We start from the raw sequence: 26544 nt of genomic DNA on the forward strand, positions 1-26544 counted from the left end.
GTGACTTGCTGCTTGAGATTAGACTCAAAATCATATACCTCCACCGTTCCATCACGTATGCGGAATAGCAACTTCCCCCATCTATGACCTGCTTGTGGCTTATATTTCTTTCTTATATGATAACAAATATTCAAATTTCATCCAATTCCATGCTCAAATCTACTCTTGATCCAATTGACAAACCAATTCCATTCCCAAATTCCTCATCATTCCTTCCACCCCGGCCTCCCTCCAACCCTCCACATCTCGTGCATCCAACTCAACCTTGACCTGCTCCTCCGACAGCGCACCTACCGGCAACCCCGTAAACTTCACAGCCAGACCAGGCGCCGTCCCAACGACCCGCATCCTCAATCCCGTCAATATACCTCGTAAATGCTCTGCGGCCTTCCCTCCCCCCCGCGACCCATACGATACAATCCCCGCCGGCTTCCCCTTCCACTCATGAAATAGATAGTCTAGCGCATTCTTCAGACTGGCCGGGATACTCCAGTTATACTGGGGCGTTACGAAGATGAAAGCATCGTACTCGCGGACGACGGCAGACCAGGCGCGCGTGTGGGGTTTTGTGTAATGTGGTGTTGGATTGTCGGCGGGGAGGCTCGCAGGGATGACGGTTTCGTCGTAGAGGGGGAGGGATTGTTTGGCGAGATCGAGGATTGTGAATGTGATATGGCGCGGGTCGGTGTCGATGGTTTCTGGGGCGGTCGGAGAGGGCTTTTGAGTTGGGAGAGTGGGGTCGTTGGTTAGGACGTCATAGACGTAATGGGTGATGGCTGGGTTGAGGCGTGGAGTGCGCGTGCTGCTGGTGATGATGGCGATGTGTTTGGGTGGCATAGTGAGGGAGTGTGAGGTCTGCAAGGAGAAGAGCAACTAAGAGATTGACCAACTGGAGGTTGACGATAGCTGTTCTAAAGCAGGTTGCAGCTTGGCAGGCTTTGAGGATTTTAAGTTGAGAACTGCGGATCCGCGAAGCTAAGCTCTTGTGGGTCCCGAGATTCGGAGCTTTCGGGCATTGACATCAGCTTGGTCCAGCCGTCAACAAGCGTATTGAATCTACTGATGGGTTTCTACTTATAAGCGACGTCCTTCTTCTCTCTCTTTGCCTTGCTATTATGAATACTAGATTCATGATCGATGGCCGGGCTCAAGGCTCCTGTAGGAAGATAATTGTCAACATTTGCCAATTCCATTTCCTCTGAATCTCGGCGAGATAAAGGCTCCTGACTAGAAGGTACCGGGATATTCTTTATAATAGAGAGGGTCTTGGAGCGCGTTGGAAAGTGCTGACCCCGGCTGCTGTTATATGTTTCTGAACTGACTTGTTTAGAGTCGGGAATGGCAAAGCGGGTATGAAGGAGGGGGTTGAACCTGATGCGGCGGATCGCTGGCATGCCGAAATAGGATACTGCTGTATAGCCTTCCATTAAAGATCAGTACGCAGCTGGCGCATGATCATCTGTGGCCATATGTCAGTAATACTTGGTTACCCTGACCCCCAAACGATTTGTACATACGAGTTGCATGCTGGCTAACTACCACACTTCATCCAGTAGTCCTCACCACAAGGGCGAAAATAGCAAACAAAGCCCGTAATGGAATATGGGCTTATAGAGCATGTGATGGTACAGTTAAGTGTTTTGAATTTTGTAATCCAGAATTCAAATACTCTTTTCACCACAGAATTAACCGAGCGGACCCCTTGTACGCTCAGGTCGCAGCCCGGGCCTATTCTAGTATAACGCCAAGATCATATGTGATCGGATCCCGTCTCTTAATGATTTAGGCTTACTTGTACTATTTGCTTCCATTCTTTCGTCCAAGTTGGAAACAACTGTCTGCCAAGTACAGTGTACCAGGATAGAAGTACTCGAATCACTGGTGATATGGGACCTGCAATGCCCTCTCTTCGCCGAGTCATAGGCGCAGCCAAAAGCGTCCATTTTTTGATAAGTGCTCGCAGGGTTTCGAATAGTAGCTCCCTGTTTACACTGATTTAATGGCGACAAAACTGAAACCGTTAGTTTTTCTGGAAGCCTTACGGCAGCAATCCACCTTTCCACGACTTTATACCATATCTTGAAGAACCAGGGTGTCTACGAAGCCCTCAATAACGAGATTGCTCAAGCAACATACTGTGGGGAGTTAAAATTTCCGCGTATATCGTATCCTAAAGCCAGCGAACTACCCTACCTGAGAGCCTGTATCCAAGACGGTGCACGGTTGCACCCCAGTATGGCGCGTACAATGCAGAGACAACTACCACCAAATTGCTGCAGTAGCTTATGGCAGTGGATCTCCGGCGGAGTCCGTGTGAGAATCAAACCGAATGTCGTGCAATTCGACAAAAAAAATGATCTTTGGAGAACATGCGGGGGAATACAACCCGGGTCGATGGTTGTAGCCGGGTGCCAATAAACCGAATAAATCCATTCTTCTGATAGGTTCATCCAAGCGAACCCAGATCATTTATTAACCGGCTTGGTAATAGTTCGGAGTGGGGTCAAGAATGTGTATGGGACAGAATGTAAGTGCAAATTGCTCTATGAGAGGGTCTAGTCTTTAAGTTGACCGTCCATCAGATATCATGGTGTGAGATGTATCAGGTCGTGCCGGAGCTCCTTCGTTCGTACAGTCTTGAGTGATACAGTCCGGAGAAGGATCTAGAAACCAGCGGGTTCAGGTTTTACAAGTCAGCGCCTATGCACGTTCGTGTCCATTGCATTCAAAAGAATTTAAATATCACTGTGATTTTGTGGGCGGAGTTTTTGGGGGTCATTGTCTTAGTTATTTTCACTTTCTTTCCTCTCGTTCTGTCTCAACACGTCCCATCTGAAGCAATGGTTCTGTATGCGTAGACCAGTATAGATCGCTCCTCGTGAAGTTAGGTGAGAGTTTTTAAAAATTTCAGCCTAGTCACTAGACAATCATCTTATTAAGCAAGTAGTAGTATTCCTTGACGCTCCTAACTCAGTCGCTGAAGCTTTAGTGACCTGATGCATACTTTATGCTTCGTTTGTCTGAAGAACGCTAATTGTCCCGCCGAGGCGCCGAAGCTAGCCTCGGAGAACTTGCGCCTTTAGGCACAAGGCATCTAGGAGCCAAGACGCTTAAATTTGTCGGAAAACCATGCATCGAATTGTTTTTGACACGTGGGGGCGCTCGATCATAAAATTGTCTTAGTCCATCTCGTTTAAAGGTCTAGGATGCCTTGTGAGACTTCGTCACTTGCGAAGCGATATCTTGACTGTTTTAGGGAGCGCCCATTGCCCAACCACGATACGCGCGAGCGTCCACGTTTTGCAGGGGATAGCTCGGCAAAATGCAAGGCACGATTAGCTTGCTAACAGTCTGCAGGCTAGCCACTTTAGCTCAGAATATTCATCATGGACAGCGCAGTATCCCTGCTTCGTTACCCCTCCTCTCCCGGGAATAAGGAAGTCCACCAACAGCGTCTGGGTATGAGATATGTTATAAGAGGGTGATCAAACCCTACATAAAATGAAGTTGTCCTAGCAGTCTGAAGGAAAAAAAGGGTTGACTGACACGATGAGATCTCTTTTCGTTCTTGGTGTATTCTTCACGGCGTCTGCTCAGGCGACGACCACCAGCGGCAAATTCACTGCGTTGAGTTTCAATGTTGCAGGTCTCCCCTCGATTTTGCAATCCAACGACGTGAATGGGTCGAAGACTGAGAATGCTGGAGAACTCGGCACCTACTTTTCTGAATACGGCTATGATATCATTCACATGCAGGAGGTACATATTCCCTTTCTTAGATTATCGGTGTCTGTAAATTAACTTTATCAACAGGATTTTAACTACCATGCATACATTTACGCAACCGATGACCATGCCTACCGCACTGCCACTTCTGGCGGTGCAGGTATTGGAAGTGGACTGAACACTATCTCGAATTACGATTGGGTTGACTTCGCTCGCGAGAAATGGGATACATGCTCCGATGCGTCAGGATCAGATTGCCTTACTCCAAAGGGGTTCACCTTCATGCGCTGGAACCCATCCACCGGAGTGTACATCGACTTCTACAATATTCACGCCGATGCTGGGTAAGTAATGACCGAGTTTCCCATCAGCATGAAAAATTCTAACTGCTTTAAAGTACCGAGGATGGCGACGAGACGGCGCGCAATAGCAATCTGCAGCAAGTAGCGGATTATATAGACACTTGGTCCATCGGAAATGCAGTGGTTGTGATGGGAGACACAAACAGTCGCTACACTCGGAGTGCTGATACTGGTATCCGTGTCTTCAAGTCTCAGAACAGCCTCACTGATGCTTGGGTTCAACTGGAGACAGGTGGGGTTTATCCAACCGCGGGTGCTGATGCCATTCTCTGTGACAACCCGTCAACGATTGAGACCTGTGAGACTGTCGATAAGGTCCTTTACCGGGGATCTGACATCGTGACCCTCTCGGCCAACAGCTTCTATTATGATGGCGAAAAGTTCCTGAACACCGACTCTGAATACCTGGGCGACGTTCTGTCCGACCACAACCCTGTTCTGGTCAACTTCACTTGGACGATGTCAAGCTCCCTTCGACAGAGCGAATTCTCCGGTGGTCCACACGGAACTTGGTTCAATGATCTTCCCAACATGCCATCATCTCCCACAGCTTCTGTTTTGACTTTCCGTGGCGCCAGTCGATTGGATGCTGTTGCACTGGAGCTGACCGATGGAACATCATTTAGCCATGGAGGAACCGGTGGAACTGCAGCGTCACTTACTCTCAGCTCTGGTGAGCACTGGATTACCACTGAAATTTGCACTGGTCAATACAATAGCCAGACTCGGAACTTCTACATCAAGGCTACTACTAGCGCTGGAAACACTTTGGAAGCCGGTACATCAACTGACAGCTGCACGACATATACTGCCGATGATGGCTACGCCGTTGTTGGATTCATGGGACAAGATGGTGATGAGGTGGACCAATTGGCTCTGATTTATGCTCCTTACTAGTGTTGGGGCGCACCCACGATTAGAATGAGTTTTACATCGTGGCAAGATGAGCATGGGCCGGAAATAGCTCCACCTCACAGAACCTCAAATCTTCATATCAACGTACTCACCCCGGTTAAATTCTTTGTAACATATAGAAATTGTCGGAAGATGGTCAGGGATTTCCAATTCTTAGTATAGAGCATCACTACAACTTGAGGTATGTGGCAAGCTCGGGTGACCTTCAGACAGAGACTAATTCTAGCTAAATCTTCCCGCTGAATATGAACTAAGCCTGTGAGTGACGCTTGGCATGCAAGTTTTCCATCGGTGCATCGACGCCGTAATTCATGGCCTTCCTCAGATCTCCCAAGAACAGACTAGCAATGCACGCCAGGACACCAAATGGGACAGCAATGATAAAGACAACCCTCAGCCCATCAGCATATGCCTGCTTCAGGGCGCTGACACCGGAGGCTATGATCTGCATGTTGACTCCAGAAATATCTTTCAATGCCGAACTGTCGTTGGAAGAGAGAGCTTGAATGAAAGCTCCAAGAGAAGACTTTGGAAGTCCCGCCTGTAAAGCTGCCTTGGAAACATACTCAGGAATGAACTTGTCGAGGCGTGCATTCAATGCAGCAGAGAATATAGCCGTGAAGACTGCTGCAGCTATGGCACGAGAGCAGGTCGTAGCTGCTGTTGCAGTTGCAATCAGATCGTGTGGCGTTGAGAGCTGAACGCCGGCAATTACTAAGATCAAAGGAGAACCAAATCCTAGTCCAGCTAGAGCGACGAATGCCATAGCGCTGAAGTTATTACTGGGCTGAATTGTGGAGAGACCGATGAAACCGCAAGTGAAGATAAAGAAGCCGACAAACATTGGGGAGCGGATGGTCTTGAATTTAGTACTGCAATAGCCGTAAATCACTGTGCTGATGGCAGAAGCAATCCAGTAGGGAAGTTGTCGCGCCGCTCCCAAGAATGGGTCGGTTTCAAACAAAGTCTTTGTTCTATCGGGAGTGAAGATTAGTAGGTTCACCGGCGAATCTCGAGCCCAAATGAAGTACTTACAGAACAGGGTAGAAGATCACGAAGGCAAAAAGCAAAATTCCTTCAATGAAGATGAGCCCAATGCAAATAACAAAAGTATATCCTGCACTCTCTCCGGTTCTTCCACCGTGGAACAGATCATGATGTAGAATTCCAGTCTTGGTGAATTTCCACTCGTAGACCCCAAATGCGACCAAGGTGATTATTCCTACGATCAGAGTAGCCAAGACCGGCGCACTAGACCAGGTGTAGAGCCCACCCCCAAGATTGAGCCCTGTCAGGAAAATTGCCAATCCCGCAGTGAGCAGGAAAAAGCCCGGAAGGTCAACGCGACCAAGCTTCTGCCAGAACGAGAGGTGATCATATCGAGTGTGTCTTTTCGGAGGTCTGTAGCCAACAAAAAGTCCAATCGCGGTCATGCCCCAGAGGGCCATCTGAACCCACTTTACAGATTGTTAGGTCTATATATACTTTCAGGATGGAGGGTGGAGAGGGAAAACGTGCGTAAAAGTTCCTCCAACCAGTGTGTGGATTTGCTCTCGTCAGTCCACCGATGATCAAGGGACCCGAGAAAGAACCAAAGGATGCAGCAATATTGATAAAAGCTTGGACCACTGGAAGATAGTTAATGAGAGTGAGATACTTTATGTCTGGAGGGACGAATTGGGTGAACTAACTTGGTCTCCACTTTCTGGGCAAGATATCACTTGGTACGCAATAAGCCAGCGGAACAGTCGCAAAGCCAAATCCAATCAGCACCTGTGCTGCTATGAGTCGATAGATATTGGTTGATCCAGGGGCAATTGCACAGCCAATAAACGAGACAATGGCTGGACCAACAAGGAATGCCTTCCTGGCTTGGAATGTATCTGAAAGGGACGCAATGAGAGGAGCGAGGACAGCCTGGACAAGCATTAAGGAGTTGGGAACCCAAGTGCCTGCTGCAGTGTTGTTGAGGTCTTTTTCGATATAGGAAAGCTACAAAGATGCCAGTTAGTTCATTGATTTTTGATTCAGTGAGGAAGCCATAATACCACAGCCGGAGGGCTTAAAAGCCCAAAAACTTGAACGAGGTTCAGTAAAAACATGGAAGCCAAGGCAAAATAGGTCTGCGCATGAAGTTCTGGCTCCTCCTCTTCTTCGTATACTAGATTTTCCTCAATTTGCTCTTTTGTATTTTCCACATGTTGGAACTGTTCCACAGCATTGTCCTTGCTCTGACGTTCCGGACCGTCATATACGGCTGTGGATGACATAACGAAGAGAGCACGGTCAGGAATGAACGAGAACTGTGAGAGGCCCAATAGGTAACTATTGGAAACCAGGGTGGAATAGCGAAATTACTTATAATCCCTTTCCCTGTCTTATCGGCAATGCTGGAACCTTAATAGCCTAAGTCCCCGCGTTTTCCCCGGAGACTGCTCCGATCTTCCCCACAAGCGGAATGACAGGACCCGCAAGGGACTATTGATATTGAATTGGACAGATTTTAATGAGTAGGTGAATACAAGGATTTCCACTTTAAAGTGCCACTGAGATTTCGTCTGGCAACTACGGCATACGGAACTTGAGGCTCGTATGATCGAATTCGCATATCATGGGATGAACAGCGACAACATTAGGAGCGTATTATCTCCTTCACGATCCCCTCTTAAAGAGTCCTACCATCTATCAGGGTCGCAGTGTAAAATCTTCGGGTCCGTCTTGTCGGGGATACTGCGGGTGTACGACGGCCCGGGTGTAAAGGTCGGGAAAGGGCCGCCTTTGAACCTTCTTAAGAGGAGCTCAACTTCATTGATTCTCGATTTCTCCTTTGCTTCCCTCATAAAATTAGGATACTAGATAAGCTAAGCCTCATTAAGAATTAGTATGCCTCTTGGAAAAGTCGTGCAGTATCAAAACATTGTAGTTTAGTCACATTTTGCGAAGTCATGACATCAACAACCCAAATGCTTTCCCACACGACATAGGCCCCACCCACCGTGCATAAATGTCCATGGAACAAACCCAGGGACGTCATGCTCAATATTTTACTGTAAGTAGGATAGACACTCAAAATGTTTGCACTACGTGATTTATTCTGAAACTGTTAGGCTATGGCGATTCAGACTATCTGGCGCTCCTGAGCCGAAATTATCTCTCGAATAGAGGCGCTCAGCATCGGGTCAATGCTCATTGCTCGCTCCCTTACTGTTTCTTTAACTAATTTAGAAGGTGAATATCTTGTCCTCGACAGAATTCAAATGAGCAAGTCTGACTACTAGAATGTCGAAGAGGTCCTGCAACCTAGCAAGCAGAGTGACAAATCGACGTGTTGCGTAACGACGACTCGAAAGAAGAAATCAGGACACCTTGCCAGCTAGTAGCTTGTAGATATTCCTTCCCCGCTATCTCCGCCCATTTCAATCAATTACTGGGTTAAAGTTATCTGAAGCTTATGCTGTGTCATTTGTGGGATCTTCCAGAAAGGCGCGGCTTGGCATCAGTTGGCGCGAGTGTACTGTGGATTCTCTTCGCCCAGGAGACCGATTCATCCATGTCTTTGCCGGAATTGGATTAAGGGACATATACTGGCTCTCTAAATTCTAAGATGATGCAATTGCAACGGGCTTCTCTCGGTATACCTTGAAAGTTTTTCAGAACCATCTCATCGCTCGGGAGTTGAAGGAAAGTCCAAGACATGTCACATAGGGCAAAAAGAGAGGAGGAGGTTTGAAAGGAGATTAGAGATAACTCTCAGACTAGACAATCCAGAATCTATCTAGTCGAACCTTCGTTCTGGTCTCTAGATCCAGACTTTTGAGTTGCCAATATGTGGCCTCCTCCATTTGAGATTGTCATAGCTGCGATGGGTTCCGGAGCCATTGGAATGGTAATGGTTTAGCGCGAGACTACCGACGTGATAAGCACTACACAACAAGATCATTCCGGGTCAAGTTTATCTACGATCATCCATCAGATGTGCGGTGCTTGTTTGTACACTCAATTTGCTTTATTGTTTTTGAAACAATGTCGCACTATCTAGGATTGCGGAAACCGCAAAACGGCACGATTAGAAGGGAGAGTCCGCTCGCTGGCCACAAACTAGCCACTCCCGCCCCCACGTGCGTTCGGCCACTCTCCACTGCCCGTGATATCGTCGGTGCGAAGTCCTGTGATACTTTTCATTCTCTTAGCATCCCCTAACTGATCTTCAGAACTAGAGGTAAGGCTCCTTGTGACTGGTCTAGTTGATACAGTCTGATCCGATCAGCAGGGAATTTGGCTGGCGGTTAGCTGCATTTCGGTCCTGATTCGCAGCAGGCTACACTAGATCGGGTGGATCACCCCTGAATCGTGTCGCATTATCATGGAAGAAGTGTCGCTGTCCTCACCGCCAGCTGTGATTGCCCTAAGGGAATCATTTGGTGATCGAAAACCGCCAGATATTACTCGCAAAATTACTGCCTGTGTGGCATGCCGGAAACAGAAGGTTGTATCTTTGGTACTTTGGTCATTTTGCATACGGCTCATGAATAATAAAGGTAAAATGTCACATGCGAGATGGACAAGTACCATGTTCAAGGTGCAAGAAGCGAGGTCTACCCTGCGCTGTTAATCGCAGCTTGCAAACACTTTTGGAAGACGATGTTACGTGAGTATCACATCAGTCGCAGGGCTAGATGTATTGTTGACCGAATCCAGATGGAAAGGCGCAGTTGTACAAAAGATCAAAAGACTTGAAGATACAATTGCAAAGATTGCATCCAAAATTGATTTGTCCGACCTTGATCTTCAACCACGGCCGGAGGACCCAGAACCTATGAGCCCCTCTGTGGCTGTGATGGCCAATTCGGAGCGACCAGCCAGTCCAGGACTGCAGTTAAGAGACGAGCGAAAGCTAACACAGACTTGGGAAGTTGTTATGGACCCCCGCGGTGGTCCAGCATCAATACCAGCGTCATGCGTCTCAGAGAACATTAGAACGGCTTTACCAAATAGCCTCCCCACTTCTCGAAGGTCGGACTTGATTTCGACTGGGATCATTACTCTGCGACAAGCATTGGCATTATTTGATACATACCATTTACGATTGGATCACTTCTTATATCGCATATTGGGCGACCATATCAGTTTGGATTCGGCACGAATCGCTTCACCACTATTGACGGCAGCGGTCTGTACAGTGGGAGCCCTCCATTCGCCATCTTTGGGCCACTTGTTTGAAATCTGCTATGCAGAGTACAAAGACCTTGTGACTTCACAGGTATTCTCCAAAAATCTGAATGCAGACGACATTCGGGGACTATGCATTGGTGCATTCTGGCTGCATGAACTTTCATGGGCACTTATAGGAAACGGTATGTCTGTCGAACTCTCATTGGGTCATGAAAATATTAATTGAGCTAGCGGTCCGGGTCGCCTCCGATATCAATCTTCACAGTGGGATCTACAAGGCCCTGAAAGGTGACCGGGAAGGCTACCTTCAGGCTCGACTGTACTACCTTGTCTACGTGTGCGACCATCACTTTTCCATCGCGTACGGTCGGCCCCCCATGTCTCGTGAGGGCTTCATTATTGAATCCGCCAGTCGGCTGCTGGAGACCGAGCACGCAACTGAGGATGACGCCAGACTGATCAGTCAAGTGAAGGAGTGGTCTGTCTTGGGGAAAGTTTTTGACACATTTGGCGTGGATGTGGATACAGCCATTGCTCCCGAAACGATCCCCCAGCTACGCCGATATTCAATTGCTCTGGATACATGGTTTGCCGACTGGCATGAAAGTTTTAGCGAAAACAGAAGGGTCGGAAACTATCCTCAGAAAGGCGTTGGCTTCCACTTCCATTTTGCGAAACTATACCTTTGCTCTCATGCGTTCCGTGGCGTTCCCGCTGGCGAGAATGCCACGCAATGCTTTTCACCTGAGTTAGAAGAAATCGCCAACGCCGGTGTTCTATCAGCCATGTCAATTCTCCGAGTCATCGTCTCGGACGCAGAATTTCGATCCTTCATGAATGGTCTCCCCTTGTACTTCGACACGATGCTCGCGTTCGCAGTGGTTTTCCTCCTCAAAGTGGCCACCAAATATGCGACCGTCATCAGGATTGACACTTCCAAGATTCTATCCCTTGTTTCACAGACGGTGGTCGCTCTACGGGGAATCACACAATCTATGCATCGACAGCATCTGCTCGTCGTGATAGCCGAGGGTCTTGAAAGGCTGCTTGTAAGATGTCAAGTTCCCGTGCCAGCGGCACAAGAAGCAGCTTACCATGCATCGCCGGCAATGGAGCCTCATGCACACTTCGAAATGGGTTGGATGGAAAATATGGCGAGTTTTGATTTTCAGACTAATTTCCCTGACATGGATGACTGGTGGATTCATTATAATACCCCAATGGGTCCAGGTCGTGCCATGGGGCCGGTTTAGACCGAGTATCTGGGGCGCGTGAAGGTCGAGTTCCAAGGTGAAAGTGGAAACACGCATGGGATTTCCCCAACCAGCTATAACAAGGATATGTCATATTTCATGCATTATGAGATTCTTTTGTACATACAGGACTCATGCGCTATGTGTCATCTCTTGATCATGATGCAGACAAGGTAGCAGCAAGTATACCCAGTACAGCTATAAGGATCCAAAGGACCCAGCTGTGGGGGAATATGATATTCAACCAGTGGGCTGCCGGGCTGCTCTTGACTATCACGGAAGGCTTAACTGTGGTGCTCTTCATCTCCTGGACGTCTTCCTTCAAAGAGCCATCTGTTGAATCAAAGTTCTTCCCAGAATCATCAGTAGATGACACAAACTCTGGAGACAGAGTTGAGATTTCGGTGTCTTCTGAGAATACTGTCGATGTCGACTCAACACCAGTCTCCTTCTGGGCCAGGTCTGAGGACAAAGCTCCTTCTTCTGGCATATCTATGGATTCTTGGGATGATGGCATGTCAGAGAGTTTCCCAAGTTCCAAAAGCAAATTGGCAATATCCTCATGGTTATAGACCCGTGCCAAGGCAAATGGTGTATGTCCCAGCGCATTCTTCCTCCAAACCTCCGCACCAGCAGTCACTAGCTTTCGAACAGCGCCTTTATTCCCAGACATGACGGCTATATCGAGAATGGTGTTCAGCTCGCGACGATCTTGGGGTAAAGCAGCACCACGGTCAACCAGAACAGCACTGATGCTCTCGTCATATACTGTAGCGGTTGACAAGGCGGATTCGCCCCATATATCTTTTAAGTTAACCTCAGCACCTGCATCTATGAGGATATTTGCAACTTCTGTGCTGTTGTAAAGAGCTGCCAGATGTAGAGGGGTCCGACCGTAGTTATTGGACAAGTTCAAAGGGGCGCCAAACTCGATCAGCAAGCGAGCTATCTCGACGTTGTTGCGAGTAGCACTGTAATGGAGAGCCGAGTCACCGACATCCGGATCCTGTGCACTAATCTCGGATGCAGTGGCAATTGGAAGTCGTGTGCGGAGCTCTTCAATTGACTCGGCGCTAGACAATGCCCATATGGACAATGGCTCGTTGACTGAAAACTCCGTGTCTGTACGCATGGGCGATTGAATGATGGTGCCAGTTGCGGTCCGTTGAGGAGCCTTACTAGGAAGCTCAGCATCGGTTGCCCGCTTTTTCTCTGCCAGTCTTGCTACTCGGAGTATCTCTAGAATAGCAGTTTGATTGGTCTCGCGGGCGACATAGATGGGTGTCCGGCCATAGCTGTCTTTAATGGTCGGGTCCGCACCGTGGGTAAGCAGAATCCTGACTGTCGCTGCAGATCCAGAGCGGGCCGCGTCGTGAAGTGTTGTCTTTCCGTTTACGTCCTGCATGTTGACATTCAAGGTGGAATCAAATTTTAAGAGGATATCGATAATTTCACTCCGGGCATTGATAGCAGCAGAATGTAGCATCCCTCGCTGGAACACATCCTTGTGGTGAACGTTTGCACCCCGATCGAGGAGCAGTTCAACAACGGGTATCCAATTGTAATCAATTGCTCGATTGAGGGCAGTTCCAAGCGAACCCTCTTGCTGGACCTCGGTATCCGCACGATGATCGAGGAGGCTCTCGACAATGTGACGATGACCGTCCTCTGCAGCCATAAGCAGAGCGGTAGAGCCAGCTTTGTCTTGCGCGTTGATGTCGATAGCAGGATGTGTCAGAAGTGCATCGACCACTTCCCGCTCGTTACCAAGAGCCGCATGCATCAAGGCAGTTGTTCTGCGAGACCTGGAGCCTTTGTTGATGTCAAGACCAGGCTTGTGCAAGAAGGCCCTTACCACGTCAATGTGTCCTTGGTAGGCAGCAGTCATCAGAGGTGTAACTTCTGTGACGATGAGGTTCACATCAATATTCTCCTGATCTAGGAGAAGTTTCACTGTGGTCTGATGGCCGTTTTGAGCTGCGCTATATAATGGAGTGCTTCCGAGATTGTCCACAGAGTTCACATTTACACCAGCAGCGATCAAAGTTGAAGCTACATCGTGAAGGCCACGAACAGCAGCCAAAGCCAGAGGTGTAACGCCATTCAAATCTCGGACATCGGGATCGATTCCATTTGCGAGGAGCTCGACCACCAACTTATTCAAGCCAAAGTGGGTAGCAAGGTGTAGGGGAGTGCTGCCATCCTTGCCGGCCCAGCTAGCCGAATCCTCATCATCGAAATACCACAATGCCTGTGATATAGCTGCGAAACGTTGAGGGTCAAGAATAAGGGCTCGTGCAACATCATACAGATCATCACGCGGGTTCTTAAGAAGATGCTTGCCCCAATGCTCCGCGGCATATTGCAAAAATGGGTACGCCTTGACTCTTGCATCGAAATCGGTGGCTTCAGAAGGGCCTGAGCAGGCTCCCTGCTTGAACTCGTCAAACATGAGGTACGTCAAGCAGTTGGAGGTCAGCTTTATAGCACCATCAGGAAACCACCGATCCTGATTTTCGACTTCGGAAAAATAATTCTTGGCTGAGTAGTGAACTAGCCTGACACAGTCTGATTCATCGAATTTCACCAAGCCGGCACACATCGATGCCAGGATTTGAACTCGAATGATATTGTCAGGGTCAATGTCCCGGCCTCTTTCAGTGATAGCGATTGCATGCTCAATCTCACGACACTCCAAAGGGCGTTCAGCAAAGACGACCCAGCGGAGAAAGTCCATCGCTACTTCCTTCTGGCTTTCAGGCAAGTCCTTGATTCGGAGCATAGCATCATTGTATGTACCATTCAACTCTTTTGGAAGGACATTCAGAGCTTCAACGACTTCTCCTGGCCGCAGCTTGGACGCAAGTGTATCCATATTGAATTTTGCCAGGAGAAACATCCCGTCATTCTGTTCAACGACTGTCTCTACAATGTCTGCCATTAGGCCGGTTTTGGTATCCACACAACGCTGAAGGAAGTCTGATGAACCAACTCGCCACTTTACATAGGCTAGTAAGTCTTGTTCCATGGCAGTGATGTCCATTCTGGTGCTGTTGAATTGCTTGACAAGAATGTGGCCTTTGTGACCACATCGTTCTCCCTTGTCATGGCACTCTTCGCAGAGATCAAACCCGTCAGAAACTTGTTCATCGCAGTCGGAGCAGTGGAATTGATAGCGCTGATTGTCCTTCTCGCAGCCATCGCAAAAAATCTTCCTTTGGATATCGGCGAAATGTCGCGTGATGTTACTAATAGGTCGAGATGTAACCATCAGATTGACCTTTGCGTCCAGCGACGCGAGGGTTTCCAGAAGCAACAGCCTGCTTTTCTCCTCTCGCAGTTCATCGAGCCCATCGACAACAATAAATGTTTTGGGAAAATGCCGAAGCTCAGAGTTGAGAGCCGACACATACTCATCGGCACCAGGGCTCGTGCCGGCCTTGCAATGTTTGGAGAACATCTCAGACGTCCCTTCCCAAACAACACCATAGCGCTGTGCGATCTGCTTGACCAAGCTTGCGAGTAGACCGTTGATCGATTGGGACTGCGAGTCGTCCCATTTGCAGTACAACATCAAGATTGCCGCGTTTTTGACCCCACCTCTCTCACTGAGGCGAAGTTTGTCCAGTTCATTCACCACAATGGATGACAGTAGGGTTTTGCCAGCGCCTGGAATTCCCGGACAGAAAAGAATGGCGTTGTCGCTCTCCTTCCATGCGCGAAAGTCTTCGCATCCAAGAAACCATTTACAGGTTCCTTCATGCTGCTCTTTGAAAAGGAGGCTTTGCTTTGCGACGAAATTCAGTGGAGACAGCCAGTCAATCATCTCCTTCAGTCGCGTTTCGTCCATAGTGGCTTTCATTGCCTGCCCATCCCGGTGGATCTCTTGCGTGAGCGCATAGTTAGATTGTTCCAAGGCAAAATGCAGTGTCTGCTGCATCCGAGAAATCTTCGCCACAAGTTGGATCACATCTGCCTTTGCAAGCGGCCATGCCAGCGTTTGCCGAATGCTCCCACGCGGCGAACGAGACTTGAGTTTGGACTCAACATCCTTGACTAGACCTTCAAGCTCCTTTAGAATCCCGTCCGAATCGAAAAGTGACAATAATTGCGGCGGCAAGTTTTCCTTGTCAATGACATTTCCATCCGGGGCAAGTAGAGCTTGAAGGGCTGTAATCGTGATCCACAAATTCGACAATTCCTGAAGAAGCGATAGCCGCTCTTTCCCTCCTGAAGCGACCGTCCCCAGGTACCCGATGATCTGGAACGCGGCCGTCGCAACTCCAGCAATGCTGGCTGCCAAGCTCAACGGATCCATTTAGCACTATATGCCTTGTTAGGGCTGCAGGGCCATCAGAACCGTGGACCGTGGACCCGAGGAGATCGAAAGTGCCACCAAAATTATCACCAGGGTTCAACCCCATGGGCGCGACACGGTCGATGGCAACCACCGACCCATCGAGCATGAAGATTGGGGGCGGGAAACAAATTGCTTTTCCACCGACCAGTCAGAATCACCAAAATGGAGGTTTGTTTTTCGACTTGCGCAGCCCCTTTCGCTAGACTTGGTGTGGCGTGCCTTCCAGTAAACCAATAGGAGAGTGCCTCAGCGCCATTTTGTGGGGCTAGTCCTGATATCCAAGCTTGTCTAAGATATACGTCTTGCGGTCCACGATCATGATATGACTATAGACGTTAGTCTACTTGATCTGGAGCGAAGCTGAGAGCCTCAGATGTGATCGAAATATTTCAAAGAATTTCATTCCTCCCACAACGGTTGATTGTTTTCATCTCATTCAACTTTCGATCCTTTTGACCCCCTGCTTGCTAAAAATAACACCATTCCAGATTCATGCTCCTGGCCGGTCAATTCGGTAAACAGTAGAAGCAACGTTCAGATAAGCTTCGTATTCCACTTCCTCACCTCCATCTTGCATGTCATAATGATAATGCCCTCCTTTGCGACTGCCCTCCACTTCAAAACAGTGCGTATGCTCCATTCTCAACCCCAAGCCTTCTGGATCAGAGCTGTGCATCACCGTTAGACAAATGACAGGCGCCTCAAAATCATGATATGTAAGCCAACTCTTCTCCAATGCTTCTCGATCGCGGAATGGCAGGTCTTTTTCCTTCGGAAAATCCGGCATGATGTGAAATTTGGCCTTTCCGGCCTTCAAAAGGAACACTCCGCCGAGACTAATAGGTCTCGAGTCCCCATAGTGGTCTGCTAAGCCAAGCCGAATGGAATTGGTAAAGTTCTGGTCTCCTGTCCGCGCGCGAGCAGTAATCTTCAATACTGGTCCAGTATCGCCAGTAGATCCAAAGAGATTGACCATAAGTCCACAATTAAGACTCTTGATGGGTTCGCAGCATGATGAACCATCCTGATTGACTTGGATAATGCGCGAACCATTTCTCACTTGATCAATCTCTGGGTCATCAGTCCCTACGTGAGGTCCTGGTGGAGTGTAAAGATTGACTGCAAGCTCGGCGTTGTAGCCTGTGTCGTGGAAGGGAGCTGCACCCGCGCCAATTAAGAACCCGCCTTCGCCCTCCGTCATCTGCATGTCCTTCGCTAGTGAGCGAAGGTTAAACTTGGCGTCAAAATTGGGACGTGGAAAGAGATTAGCCTGGCCACCAACATCGGCGATACAGGGATTTCCTGATAGACCTGGGCTAGCCAGGTGGAATGGTGGTTGGCGGAGGTCAGGGCATTCCACGACGCTCACGGAGGAGCTGGCAAAATTGGCCTGGAGCGACCTTTGAATGATAGCTGCCAATTCTCCCAACGGAGGGGGATCTCTGGGATGCGTTGTCACGGTCATATCTGGGATCAAGGGTTGTTCGTGATGACGATGAACTATTTGCGGGGAAGAGGAAACTTATTGGGACGGCGGGTCGGCATCACGTCACGCCGTTTCGCCGCCGACGCAACCCTCGAAAAACAAACTACCAGAAACGGCACCATTACAGTTTATCATCCACGTTTGGGAAAAACTTCTAATTCAAACCCTATACCTAGTTAAATCAAAACATTCTTGTAGAACAAATTAGATCTCCGATCTCCTGCCTTGCCCGAAGCAAAGCCTAAGAAAAGGCGAACTTCACCGGCAACCGTTTTATAGATTGCCAACCCTTCTGGTTCACGGAAGGAAAGGGTGGATCCAGCCTTTGTCAATGTCGGACCCTGCACAACAGCACCGGTATTCATATTGACACTGGTAACCTCAGAGTTGACCACACTGCCAGAGGCATCGTACGAGGTGCCCGTCAACAAATAAATATATTGCCCATAGGCAGCATAGCCCTGGAAAGTAGCGGATTTGGTATTTACGGATGGATGTTTGAAGTTTGCCAGCGGGTTGGTAAAATCTCCATTGGTCGCCTTGACCAGATCGAAGACCGCAATATGTTTCCCGTCGCTGAGGTTGTATCGCACAATCAGGCGGTTGTTGACAGGGTCGATAGAGCAAGTGTGTTCGGTGGCAGCGGAGAAAGGCTGGAGTTTCTTCAATGACGAGGAGGAAGCAGAGAGCGTACTCCCATTGGTGAACTTGAATCGCGCAAGCTTCTTTCCGTAGCCATTCGAGTTGGCCTCGACCTCGGTCCAAAGATATGTGGATGACCCTTCGGCCTGGGCGCCAAAGGAGACGCCGTGGCCAAAGCCAGTCAGATACATGTGTCCAACATAATTGCCATCAAAGTCTAGTTGGGTGATGCACAAGTCTCCTGATGTTTCCGAGGAGCCATCACGACGCTGGGCGACAAATAGTCGCCGATTGGTATTGTCGAATGCGAACCCCTGCTGGACCGTTGAATCTTGTAACGCTTTGTTGCGAAATAGATCGTAAGATGGGGTGGTCAAATCAAAGCGCTCTGATGAAGGCAGATCGGCAGAGACAGATTGGAAATTGGAGCAAAGAGCAAGAATTGCGACGCCAATATTGGCGGTTTTGAGGAAGTTCTTCCAACTAAACGGCGAAAGCATATTGACAAGACCTCCTTTGAATTCCGACAAAAGAGGATGTTGATATAGACTCACTGGAAGAAGCTCCGTGATGAGAACACAGTATTTATATCCCCCAGTCTGCTTTTGGTGCCAGTTTCTATACGAGTGATATCCGAGAAATTTGTTGATCTTTGCCTGAAGTACCCTCGACTGCTCGTATCGAGACTAACAATAGCGGTGCCAAGGGAGACCCGGCGGCTTGGCATCATCCCGCGATAATCTTGGTTATTGTTCCGTCTCATCACTCTTCCCTAAGCTAGATTTGGGTTAGAAAGGACTGATGCACATACGACTTTGCTAGTTCGATTGCCTCAGGCAACCTCTATAGCTCTGCCCGTTGGAAGTTGGGGCAAATCTAATGGCTAGACCTAATCGTTTAGCACCAATCCTAGGCTTAGTAGTGCCTGCCAATCACATCAGGCAGCCAACATAAGGCGGGGAGGAGGGGGCGTCATCATTGCTAGATGAGGCTCTGCTACCACGATACATAAGTAGAGACATTGAACGCAAATCTGTCTCTTTAAACTCCTCCCCGCTTTTCAGTCACACCAACAGCCCCATCCACAAAAAATGACAACCACCACAAAACATGCGACCGTCAAGGTCATCAATACCCCAGAAATCCTGGAAATGATTCTCTCCCACACAGACATGCGCACACTCCTCCTATCCGCCCAACTCGTCTGTCGCGACTGGTTCAACCTAATCACCAAGTCCCGATCCCTCCAAAAAGCCCTCTTCTTCATCCCGATCAAAGATTTCGAATGGGGCGTCGACGAAAGGATACCCAATCCGCTATTAACTGAAACATTCCCTTCTATCTTTCCTTCCGAGGATAGACCAAATCATCACCGGTTTACATTTTCGACACTGAATTGGATAGAAGATCCCTCACGCTTGGCTCGCTTTGTACGGCCCGACGCGAGTTGGCGCAGGATGCTTGTCCAACAACCTCCTATTTCTGAGCTGGGCCTTTTCCATGTCTCCTCTGCCATGGGCGGCGATAGTGCTGGGATATCTCATATACGCGTTGGTTCACCTACGCTACCACCTATTATCAACCACTTCACTAACCAACAAATCATATCTCTAGGCAAATGACAAGGAACAAGTAGACAGCCCTGAGGGAGGTCTCCGAATGGGAAAGCTCTTCGACGTGTTACTCTTCTCCCGCTCGGTCCAATTCTGGGATTGGTCGACGGTGCGAGTATATTGGGCAACTGAAGAACCGATTTCCTTCAATGGTAGCTATGCAAATATCAACGAGGAGTTTCATCGAGTGCTGGCCGAGTTTGGCCTGGTTCTTTATACTAGGGATGTGGTGCAGTGTAGTGTAGGGCCCAGATCACCTACTGCTGCGGAGAGTGCTAGGAGGAAGGTTATTGAGGCGTGTCGAGAGCATGGTTTGGATGTTGATTCAAGGAGTAGGGAGATCGATTTGTCGAAGGGTGAGGTAAATGGGATGAAAGCAGAGCGGAGGCCGAGGGTCCCGTTTACGATGACGGCGCCACATGAGTTGTGATGGAAGGTATTTGAGAGTTTTGAACATCCCGGTGAATCTAATTCAATGTCTGGAAGCTTTACTATCTGAACCATGGCCAGTGTTGTGTTTTCGAATGATCCTGATATTGTAAAGAAGCAAAGGGTAAACTAGCTAAACGCTACAGGTTATCAAAGATTTTCCAATGGAAAAAAGCCAAAGCATGAGGTACATCTTTCCACAGGCATCATTTCGCGAGAAACATGATTGTGTATGTCCATTTTCATCGTTCATCCCCTCCTTTCATGTGCATTGTCTCATTAATCCTTTCAAATCACGTCATAAATCATAACAAAGAGATCATATCCTCCCAGAGAAGCTATCATCAACACCAATCCTGTACCATTTCCCCACAGCCCTAGACCACATAGCTAGGTCTCCGGCTCGAGCTGCGGTGGCGGTGGTGCGAAGAAGAGTGGCCACGACGGCTGCTGTGGCTGCGGCGACGGACAGTGGTCTCCTTCACAATGACCTCACGGTTCTGGCTGTGAATGAACAATGCCAGGAATGCAGTCCAAATAAAGAAGATCACTTCCATGATACCCAGCGCAAAGCTAGTCTTCAGCATCGCACAGGTCTTGTTGACATGCAGCGCCAGTGGGTTGTTCACTTGTGTGCCATACTCGCCGAAGGGACCCAGCGAGACCCAGACTGAACCGCCATCCCAGTGCGAGCAATCGGCGTTGGCGATGAAGCGCAGCTGGTAGACGCCTGCGATGAAAGCGCCGAAGAAGCACATGTCAATGAAGGAGACGAAAAAGGATGAGCGCTTGGCCGCGGAGAAGCGGATCAGGGTATCGATGGCCCAGAAGACGGCGAGTACACTGGTGATGAAGAGGACCAGGATGTAAGGCGGCGTGAGCATATTGGCTTTGAGGTAGCCATCGACGAAATAGGCCTGCATAGAGATGGACGGTTAGTATGGAAGATGGTTTGTGCATTTGCTATATGCGAGAGCTGAAGTGATGCGCTTACCATGATACCAATGATCGGAATGAGGAAGGTAATCTCTACCATCCGGTTAAAGATGAAGAAGATGCTGCCAATAATCATCTTGTCGGGAGCCTGATAGGCGCGGAGTTCAAGGGAAACTCGATTTCAGGAATGCGACAAAGTCAAAGTGTTGCAAAAGGAGCCACGCGTAAGATGGGGGGACGGTGGGAGGCAGGTATGTATGTACGTCAGAAGTACAAAGTCAACGAAGTCAAAGTAGGTATCGGTTGATCTTATCTCGAGGCTATACTCGCATCGCACGGAGAACAAAGACAAATGCAAGGTCAGAGCAGTTATTGCGATCGCAACCTGTGCAGCGGCACTGCAAGAAATGAGAAGAGATGAGTTAGAAAAGAAGGAGAGAGGGGGCGAAGAGGTGCATAGAAAAAAGATCTCAGTGCCGTCATCTTGCACTGACAGGGGCGGGGGGACGAGGAGGCTGGGCGAGTCACGGCGCTGGACTGAGGTGGCTGGGGCAACCTCGAATTGAGACGGGGGTCCAGGTCGAGGGCTGATTGACTTTGTCGCTTGGATTGCACGCAGCTGCGAGACGTGTGCCATCAGAATAGGGTTAGTGCAGGCCCTGCTGTCAGGTTTAATCAATGTTCTGCATCTGATTGACTGTTGATCCGCTTAATCCTGCCGGAGGTTGTTTTGGTTGGAAGGGCAACCCGGCCCGCCCTCCGGTCACAGCCAATGGGCGATCGTCCAAGCTATGAGATGCATGAACATCGAAGAAAAATATAACAGATGTAAAGATAAAGTTACCAATTTATGTGCAGAAGTGGGATCGAGGGTTGAGGTTAAATGTTTAATAGATATTCACTTTAGATCATCGCCAAAGGCCGAAGTCGTCGGGAAGAAACCAGTTCCAGCCTCGAGCGCCCCATTCAAATTTGTTCGTACATGAAAGAATAAGGGAGAGAAAAAAAAATAGATGCCAGCACTCGTAAGGGCTCATGCAAATCGCGATCAGGAAGCAAGTCACTTATGCGCGCTTAGGATGTAATGCAATACTATGTTAGAAACATGTCATCATGGGTTAAAATTTAGACTAAACATCGCGGAGCGGCGTATCAGTCAATTGTCGCCCTCGGGGAAGATGAGTGCCAGGAACCTCTGGGGCTTGGTACATAGCACCTTCCGAAGTCGCATTGGTCTGCGACTGATACGCAGTATTGGTGTCGAAAGGAGGTGAGTATCCCCGAGCCGCGCCGGGATTTTGGGTCACCGCGTAGCCATGCTGCATCTCATACCCGTTGCCGACGTCATCCTCACTAGACGACCAGTTACCATCGGGGTCCTGGTCATGGCGACGCCGGGGATACACCTGAGAGGCAAATGGGTTATTCGGGACCGCATATCCCGAAGCACCAGGAGCGGGTCGACCTGACGGCGATACGGAGCGCGCAGGCCCAAGTGTTGGATTGAGACGGTCTTGTTCCGGGTTGCGAAGAGCAGAGGTGCTATTGTTGTGGAACGCGGTCAATTTCGCATCCACCGGGTGGGGTGGTTCAGTTCCCCAAGTACGGATGGGATAGGCACGACCCTTGCGCCAGGCCTCGCTGAGCGGAGGGAAGTATTGGCGGTAAGAAACAACGGCGCAGGCAACTCCTAGGAGAGACCCGGTGATGACGTCGAAAGGGTGATGGCGGGCATCCATGATCCGAGACACTGCAACAAGGGTTGCCGCAAGGATGGGCACCATGACCAGAAGGCTTTTCCAGGCCTCTCCACGATTGTCCATGATATGGAGCTTTCCACCCAGCCACAGGGAAGTATAGAATAATCCAGCAAAGGAGGCTGTCATCAGCGAATTGGTTAGTATCTCAATGTTTCTGCAGATCGCAGTTGCGGTATTCCGAGGGCAGAATGATAGTGAGACTCACAACTACTGTGACCTATAGGAAGATGGTTGATTAGCACGCCACACTTCCTGACTTTTGTACTTTTCGAGGGACCTACCTGACGGCCATGAGCGGAACCCATCCTTGATAATTGCTGGATCTCCAGTGCAGATTGTCGAGTTTGACAAGCCGAACACCGGCAGGTCATGGCTCCCAATTACCGGCTGGCACCGATCGATCAAGTCTGGCCGGGGTTTGCCGCAGGCATTCTTGAGGACCTGGGTGATCACAAAGGCCAATCCTTGCGACAGCAGCAGGCCCAAGATCCCACAATTCATCTCCCACAGACGGTCCTTCCATCGCCACGGGCCCCGCAGCTTGCGCTTCCCCGAGACTGGGTCCTGGGGCTTGTGGTGGGAGAACAGCCCATCGATGAAGAGAGTGTAGATGATGATCAGGACGAGCGGGAAAGCACCGGAGATGCAGAGGGCGTAGTAGATGGGGATGCGCTCGTGTACGGCGTAGGGATACTGGAGGGAGATATTTTGGAGGGAGAAGTGCTGGTGGAAGGGTTCGATGGAGTCTAAGATCCAGAAGCCGATTACGCAGGCGCTGGTTTGATCGACGAGCGGCGGTCAGTCCATGTGTTATGGTTTGGAGATGAGATACGGAGCACGAGGATGGGTAGGTTAGAAATGAATACACACATGATGATCACGTAGTCGGCGATGTAGCTAGACGCAACGAGGGTTAGTTTGAGAGCGGAGGAAGAGAAGGGCCGCAGCAGCACGCACGAAATGACGACTCGCGGTCGCAGCCGCCGCTTGGAGAACGGCAGCTTGTCCGGAATCTCCATGATTTCCCCAGGTATAGTTGACTCCAATGGGGGAGGAAGCTGGACTTAAAAGAGAAAAGAGAAGTCAGACTGTAGAAGTAGCCGAATAAGATTAGGCAACCTCAAATTCCAGCAAAGAAGATCGAATATTATTACCTATTCTTGGGCTGGTCGCGTGCCATTGGCGCTGGGCGCACCTCTGGCCGTTGCTTGGCGGTTCTTAGTGCCCCTGGACCGTGATTTAACTTTGTGCTGTGGACGGACGAACCAGCGTGGCTGGGCATGTCATTGGCGTTTTTTCTGTACAAGTTTTGGTGCAAGTTCCAGTTGTGGGCAGTGGAGCACTCCAAGGACGGGACAGCTCACAGATAAACAGGTCTGGGCCTTTTTCTTCAGAATATACCCGCTCCGTTTCAGAATACATCACTCTGGCCAATCTATGTATGTACAGGACGTGTGGTGCTCCGTTATGCTAGAGAACAGAACTATACTAGAGATTAGGGTCTCCAGTCTCCCCTTGTCTCCATCCTTGAAGGTATTATGACGCCTCTACAAGCCTCTCAGCGCCCCGAGACCGCTTTTTTCTGCTTATTCTTCAGTGCCACCGTAGTACTCCAGAGCCCAGCCATATCATAGTTATATTATATAAGATCTTACTAATATTCTAGTAATAGTTATCAAACCTTCCTGAATCATGAACCGATGATCATGTCGCCAAAAAAAGAACAAGAGAAACAAAAAGGTTCGGTCTGGCGCTAAACCTTTCTTCTGCCGCTCAGCATCCAAGCGCTGATCCGCCATTTCGCCGAGAATAGAGAATACTGGTGCGACACTCTCGAGGCGCAGCTTAGCTGCCGTAGGCTGGACTACAACTGTACTCGAGTAGATATCTCAGCTTGAGAACGTGTATGATCTGACATATCTTATTTGCCCTTTCTACACATCGATCCACAGTTGACTAGGCAGCATAATTAATCCGCTTTGATTTGCTGGACTGTGGCAGACTGCGGGCCATCACCCTACTGGCTATACTCGGAGTAATGATTATTCTTATCCATCTCACTGCCGATCAACAGTAAGATCGGACTACAGGGAAACCAATTGCAATATTTAAGAACTAGTCGAGGATTATTGACTGTGTTCAAATTATCAGCCGAGCTCGCCCGCTCGAACATCAATTAACTCCGTTTTAAGACCGCACCAAACGAAGGGAAATAAGACATGACCACACACGCACACGTTCAAGTTCCAACGTGAAGCGCACCGACAAGACAAACCCATTCCTCGAACTATTCATGTCTCCGTAGATAGGTCGGAGGACGAGTTTTCGAGTTTAACACACGGTGATGAATAGACCCAGCCTAAAACCAATGTCAGCTAATCCTGTTCGGAGAAACAGTTTTCTTTCAATATCAGAGAGATGGACATACGGAGATGGATTCCAGTCTTCGAAGAACTCAAAGTCGGTACTTCCAGCATTCTTCATCTCAAAAGCCACAGCCTGTCCGGCCGGGCACGAGAAGGTGGACACTAGGTAGGAGTGACCAGGGGAGAGTGTAAGAGTTCCCAAGCCCTGCGAGACCGAAGGAACGTTGTTTTCGGTGGTCGAGGTAGTGACGGTCTGCGAAAGCTTGCCAAAGGCAACCCTTCCGTCGCCGCTGAAGCTGAATGAAGTAGTTTGCAGCTCTTCCTTCCTGGGGAACAGGAATATCAAACTGCACGTCTTGCCCGAGTACGACTGGGGGATATCGAAGTTGAAGGTGGTAGCAAGGGTCGAATTGACTGTGCCGTTGAATCCAGTGCCGTGGGGGGTATCCGGCTTAGCCGAGTCGATTCGGACCATTAGATGCGGGAACTGGAATTCCCCGGAGAGATTGGTGGGACAGCCGGTCGCGGACGAGGTGGAAGTAGCTGTCGTCGAAGTGGCATTGGCAGGGACACTGGTCAACGGATGGATACTAGTGGACGGACTGGCCGCAGTAGATGTCACTGGCGCAGGCGATATACGGGTAGTGTTGGCGAAAGGTGGCCCAGCCGTGGAGACAGGACATGATGGACACACGGAGCTGCTTGGTGGACACACGCTCGAAGTATGAGCACCGCTCGAAGCCGCCGACTGGCTACACGTGGGGCAAACGCTGGAGCCACCGGAGGCCAAAGAACTGCTGGCAGACTGGCTGCACGAAGGGCAGGGGCTCGAAGGCTGAGTGGTACTAGCCGCGCTGGCAGAAGTGCCTGCAGAAGCACCGGAGGACTGGCCAGGCACTGGAGTGACGGGCACAGTCGAGGTATGCGCACTCGCAGCCGAGGACGGCGCAGCACTACCAGTGGGAGCCGGGGCAACTGGTACCACTGCAGGCGCAGTACCTGCAGGCGCAGTACCTGTAGGAGCAGTACCTGTAGGAGCAGTACCTGTAGGAGCAGTACCTGCAGGAGCACCAGATGTTTGCGAGCTAGCACCAGGGGCTGCAGAACCGGGAGCACCAGGGGCTTCAGTAGTAGAACACACGCAGTTGGTTACGGTAACCGTTGATACGATGGTGACAGGCGAGGCAGAGGCTCCAGCTCCTCCAGTGCCCCCAGGGCCAGCTCCTCCAGGGCTAACACCCCCAGGGACAGTCACATTAGCACCTGGAGCCGCAGGAATGCCAATAACAGGGGCACTGCCAGTGCTGGCGCAAGAGTCGGCACGTAAGATGACGTTCTTGCATTTAGTAACCGAAGTGCTGTTGGTGGTATAGATATTCAGACCACCATTCTGACCAGTCTCACAGGCAATGAAGGCAGAGCCGCCATGGAACTGCAATTGGCCAGAGGACGAGATGGAGAAGCCCGGAGTTCCAGCTTTACCTTCATCACACTGGAACTGAGTAGTCTCCGCTGGCATTAGGA

The 26544-nt window shown here is 49.6% G+C and overlaps 11 protein-coding genes across 11 annotated transcripts; 3 read left to right on the forward strand and 8 right to left on the reverse strand.

Moving 5' to 3' along the window:
• Nucleotides 1-159: 159 nt before the first annotated feature.
• Nucleotides 160-837, reverse strand: N7458_008925 (NADPH-dependent FMN reductase; the record flags this gene model as incomplete). Its single annotated transcript, XM_056912307.1, has 1 exon — nucleotides 160-837. One exon carries the CDS (start codon nucleotides 835-837, stop codon nucleotides 160-162), a length of 678 nt encoding a protein of 225 aa, XP_056761156.1.
• Nucleotides 838-3549: 2712 nt separating this feature from the next.
• N7458_008926 (endonuclease/exonuclease/phosphatase family protein) lies at nucleotides 3550-4985 on the forward strand (the record flags this gene model as incomplete). Its single annotated transcript, XM_056912308.1, has 3 exons — nucleotides 3550-3759; nucleotides 3814-4070; nucleotides 4124-4985. 3 exons carry the CDS (start codon nucleotides 3550-3552, stop codon nucleotides 4983-4985), a joined length of 1329 nt encoding a protein of 442 aa, XP_056761157.1.
• Nucleotides 4986-5253: 268 nt separating this feature from the next.
• Nucleotides 5254-7273, reverse strand: N7458_008927 (uncharacterized protein; the record flags this gene model as incomplete). Its single annotated transcript, XM_056912309.1, has 4 exons — nucleotides 5254-5977; nucleotides 6039-6460; nucleotides 6732-6995; nucleotides 7052-7273. The coding sequence occupies 4 exons, from the start codon at nucleotides 7271-7273 to the stop codon at nucleotides 5254-5256; spliced, it is 1632 nt and encodes a 543-aa protein (XP_056761158.1).
• A 1753-nt stretch (nucleotides 7274-9026) lies between these two features.
• Nucleotides 9027-11428, forward strand: N7458_008928 (fungal specific transcription factor domain-containing protein; the record flags this gene model as incomplete). The annotated part of the gene is made up of 4 exons (XM_056912310.1): nucleotides 9027-9121; nucleotides 9622-9651; nucleotides 9702-10357; nucleotides 10407-11428. 4 exons carry the CDS (start codon nucleotides 9027-9029, stop codon nucleotides 11426-11428), a joined length of 1803 nt encoding a protein of 600 aa, XP_056761159.1.
• Nucleotides 11429-11585: 157 nt separating this feature from the next.
• N7458_008929 (uncharacterized protein) lies at nucleotides 11586-15746 on the reverse strand (the record flags this gene model as incomplete). Its single annotated transcript, XM_056912311.1, has 1 exon — nucleotides 11586-15746. One exon carries the CDS (start codon nucleotides 15744-15746, stop codon nucleotides 11586-11588), a length of 4161 nt encoding a protein of 1386 aa, XP_056761160.1.
• Nucleotides 15747-16278: 532 nt separating this feature from the next.
• On the reverse strand, nucleotides 16279-17253 carry N7458_008930 (uncharacterized protein; the record flags this gene model as incomplete). Its single annotated transcript, XM_056912312.1, has 1 exon — nucleotides 16279-17253. The coding sequence occupies one exon, from the start codon at nucleotides 17251-17253 to the stop codon at nucleotides 16279-16281; it is 975 nt and encodes a 324-aa protein (XP_056761161.1).
• Nucleotides 17254-17450: 197 nt separating this feature from the next.
• Nucleotides 17451-18416, reverse strand: N7458_008931 (putative FacC-like extracellular signaling protein; the record flags this gene model as incomplete). The annotated part of the gene is made up of 1 exon (XM_056912313.1): nucleotides 17451-18416. One exon carries the CDS (start codon nucleotides 18414-18416, stop codon nucleotides 17451-17453), a length of 966 nt encoding a protein of 321 aa, XP_056761162.1.
• Nucleotides 18417-19007: 591 nt separating this feature from the next.
• On the forward strand, nucleotides 19008-19959 carry N7458_008932 (uncharacterized protein; the record flags this gene model as incomplete). The annotated part of the gene is made up of 2 exons (XM_056912314.1): nucleotides 19008-19466; nucleotides 19531-19959. The coding sequence occupies 2 exons, from the start codon at nucleotides 19008-19010 to the stop codon at nucleotides 19957-19959; spliced, it is 888 nt and encodes a 295-aa protein (XP_056761163.1).
• Nucleotides 19960-20335: 376 nt separating this feature from the next.
• Nucleotides 20336-21030, reverse strand: N7458_008933 (uncharacterized protein; the record flags this gene model as incomplete). Its single annotated transcript, XM_056912315.1, has 2 exons — nucleotides 20336-20875; nucleotides 20953-21030. 2 exons carry the CDS (start codon nucleotides 21028-21030, stop codon nucleotides 20336-20338), a joined length of 618 nt encoding a protein of 205 aa, XP_056761164.1.
• A 994-nt stretch (nucleotides 21031-22024) lies between these two features.
• On the reverse strand, nucleotides 22025-23673 carry N7458_008934 (phosphatase PAP2 family protein; the record flags this gene model as incomplete). The annotated part of the gene is made up of 4 exons (XM_056912316.1): nucleotides 22025-22773; nucleotides 22860-22871; nucleotides 22936-23429; nucleotides 23525-23673. The coding sequence occupies 4 exons, from the start codon at nucleotides 23671-23673 to the stop codon at nucleotides 22025-22027; spliced, it is 1404 nt and encodes a 467-aa protein (XP_056761165.1).
• Nucleotides 23674-24985: 1312 nt separating this feature from the next.
• N7458_008935 (putative GPI anchored cell wall protein) lies at nucleotides 24986-26539 on the reverse strand (the record flags this gene model as incomplete). The annotated part of the gene is made up of 1 exon (XM_056912317.1): nucleotides 24986-26539. The coding sequence occupies one exon, from the start codon at nucleotides 26537-26539 to the stop codon at nucleotides 24986-24988; it is 1554 nt and encodes a 517-aa protein (XP_056761166.1).
• Nucleotides 26540-26544: the final 5 nt, after the last annotated feature.

The sequence above is a fragment of the Penicillium daleae genome, assembly GCF_028827525.1.
Source record: "Penicillium daleae strain IBT 16125 chromosome Unknown utg000008l_segment0_segment0, whole genome shotgun sequence".
NCBI lineage: Eukaryota > Fungi > Ascomycota > Eurotiomycetes > Eurotiales > Aspergillaceae > Penicillium > Penicillium daleae.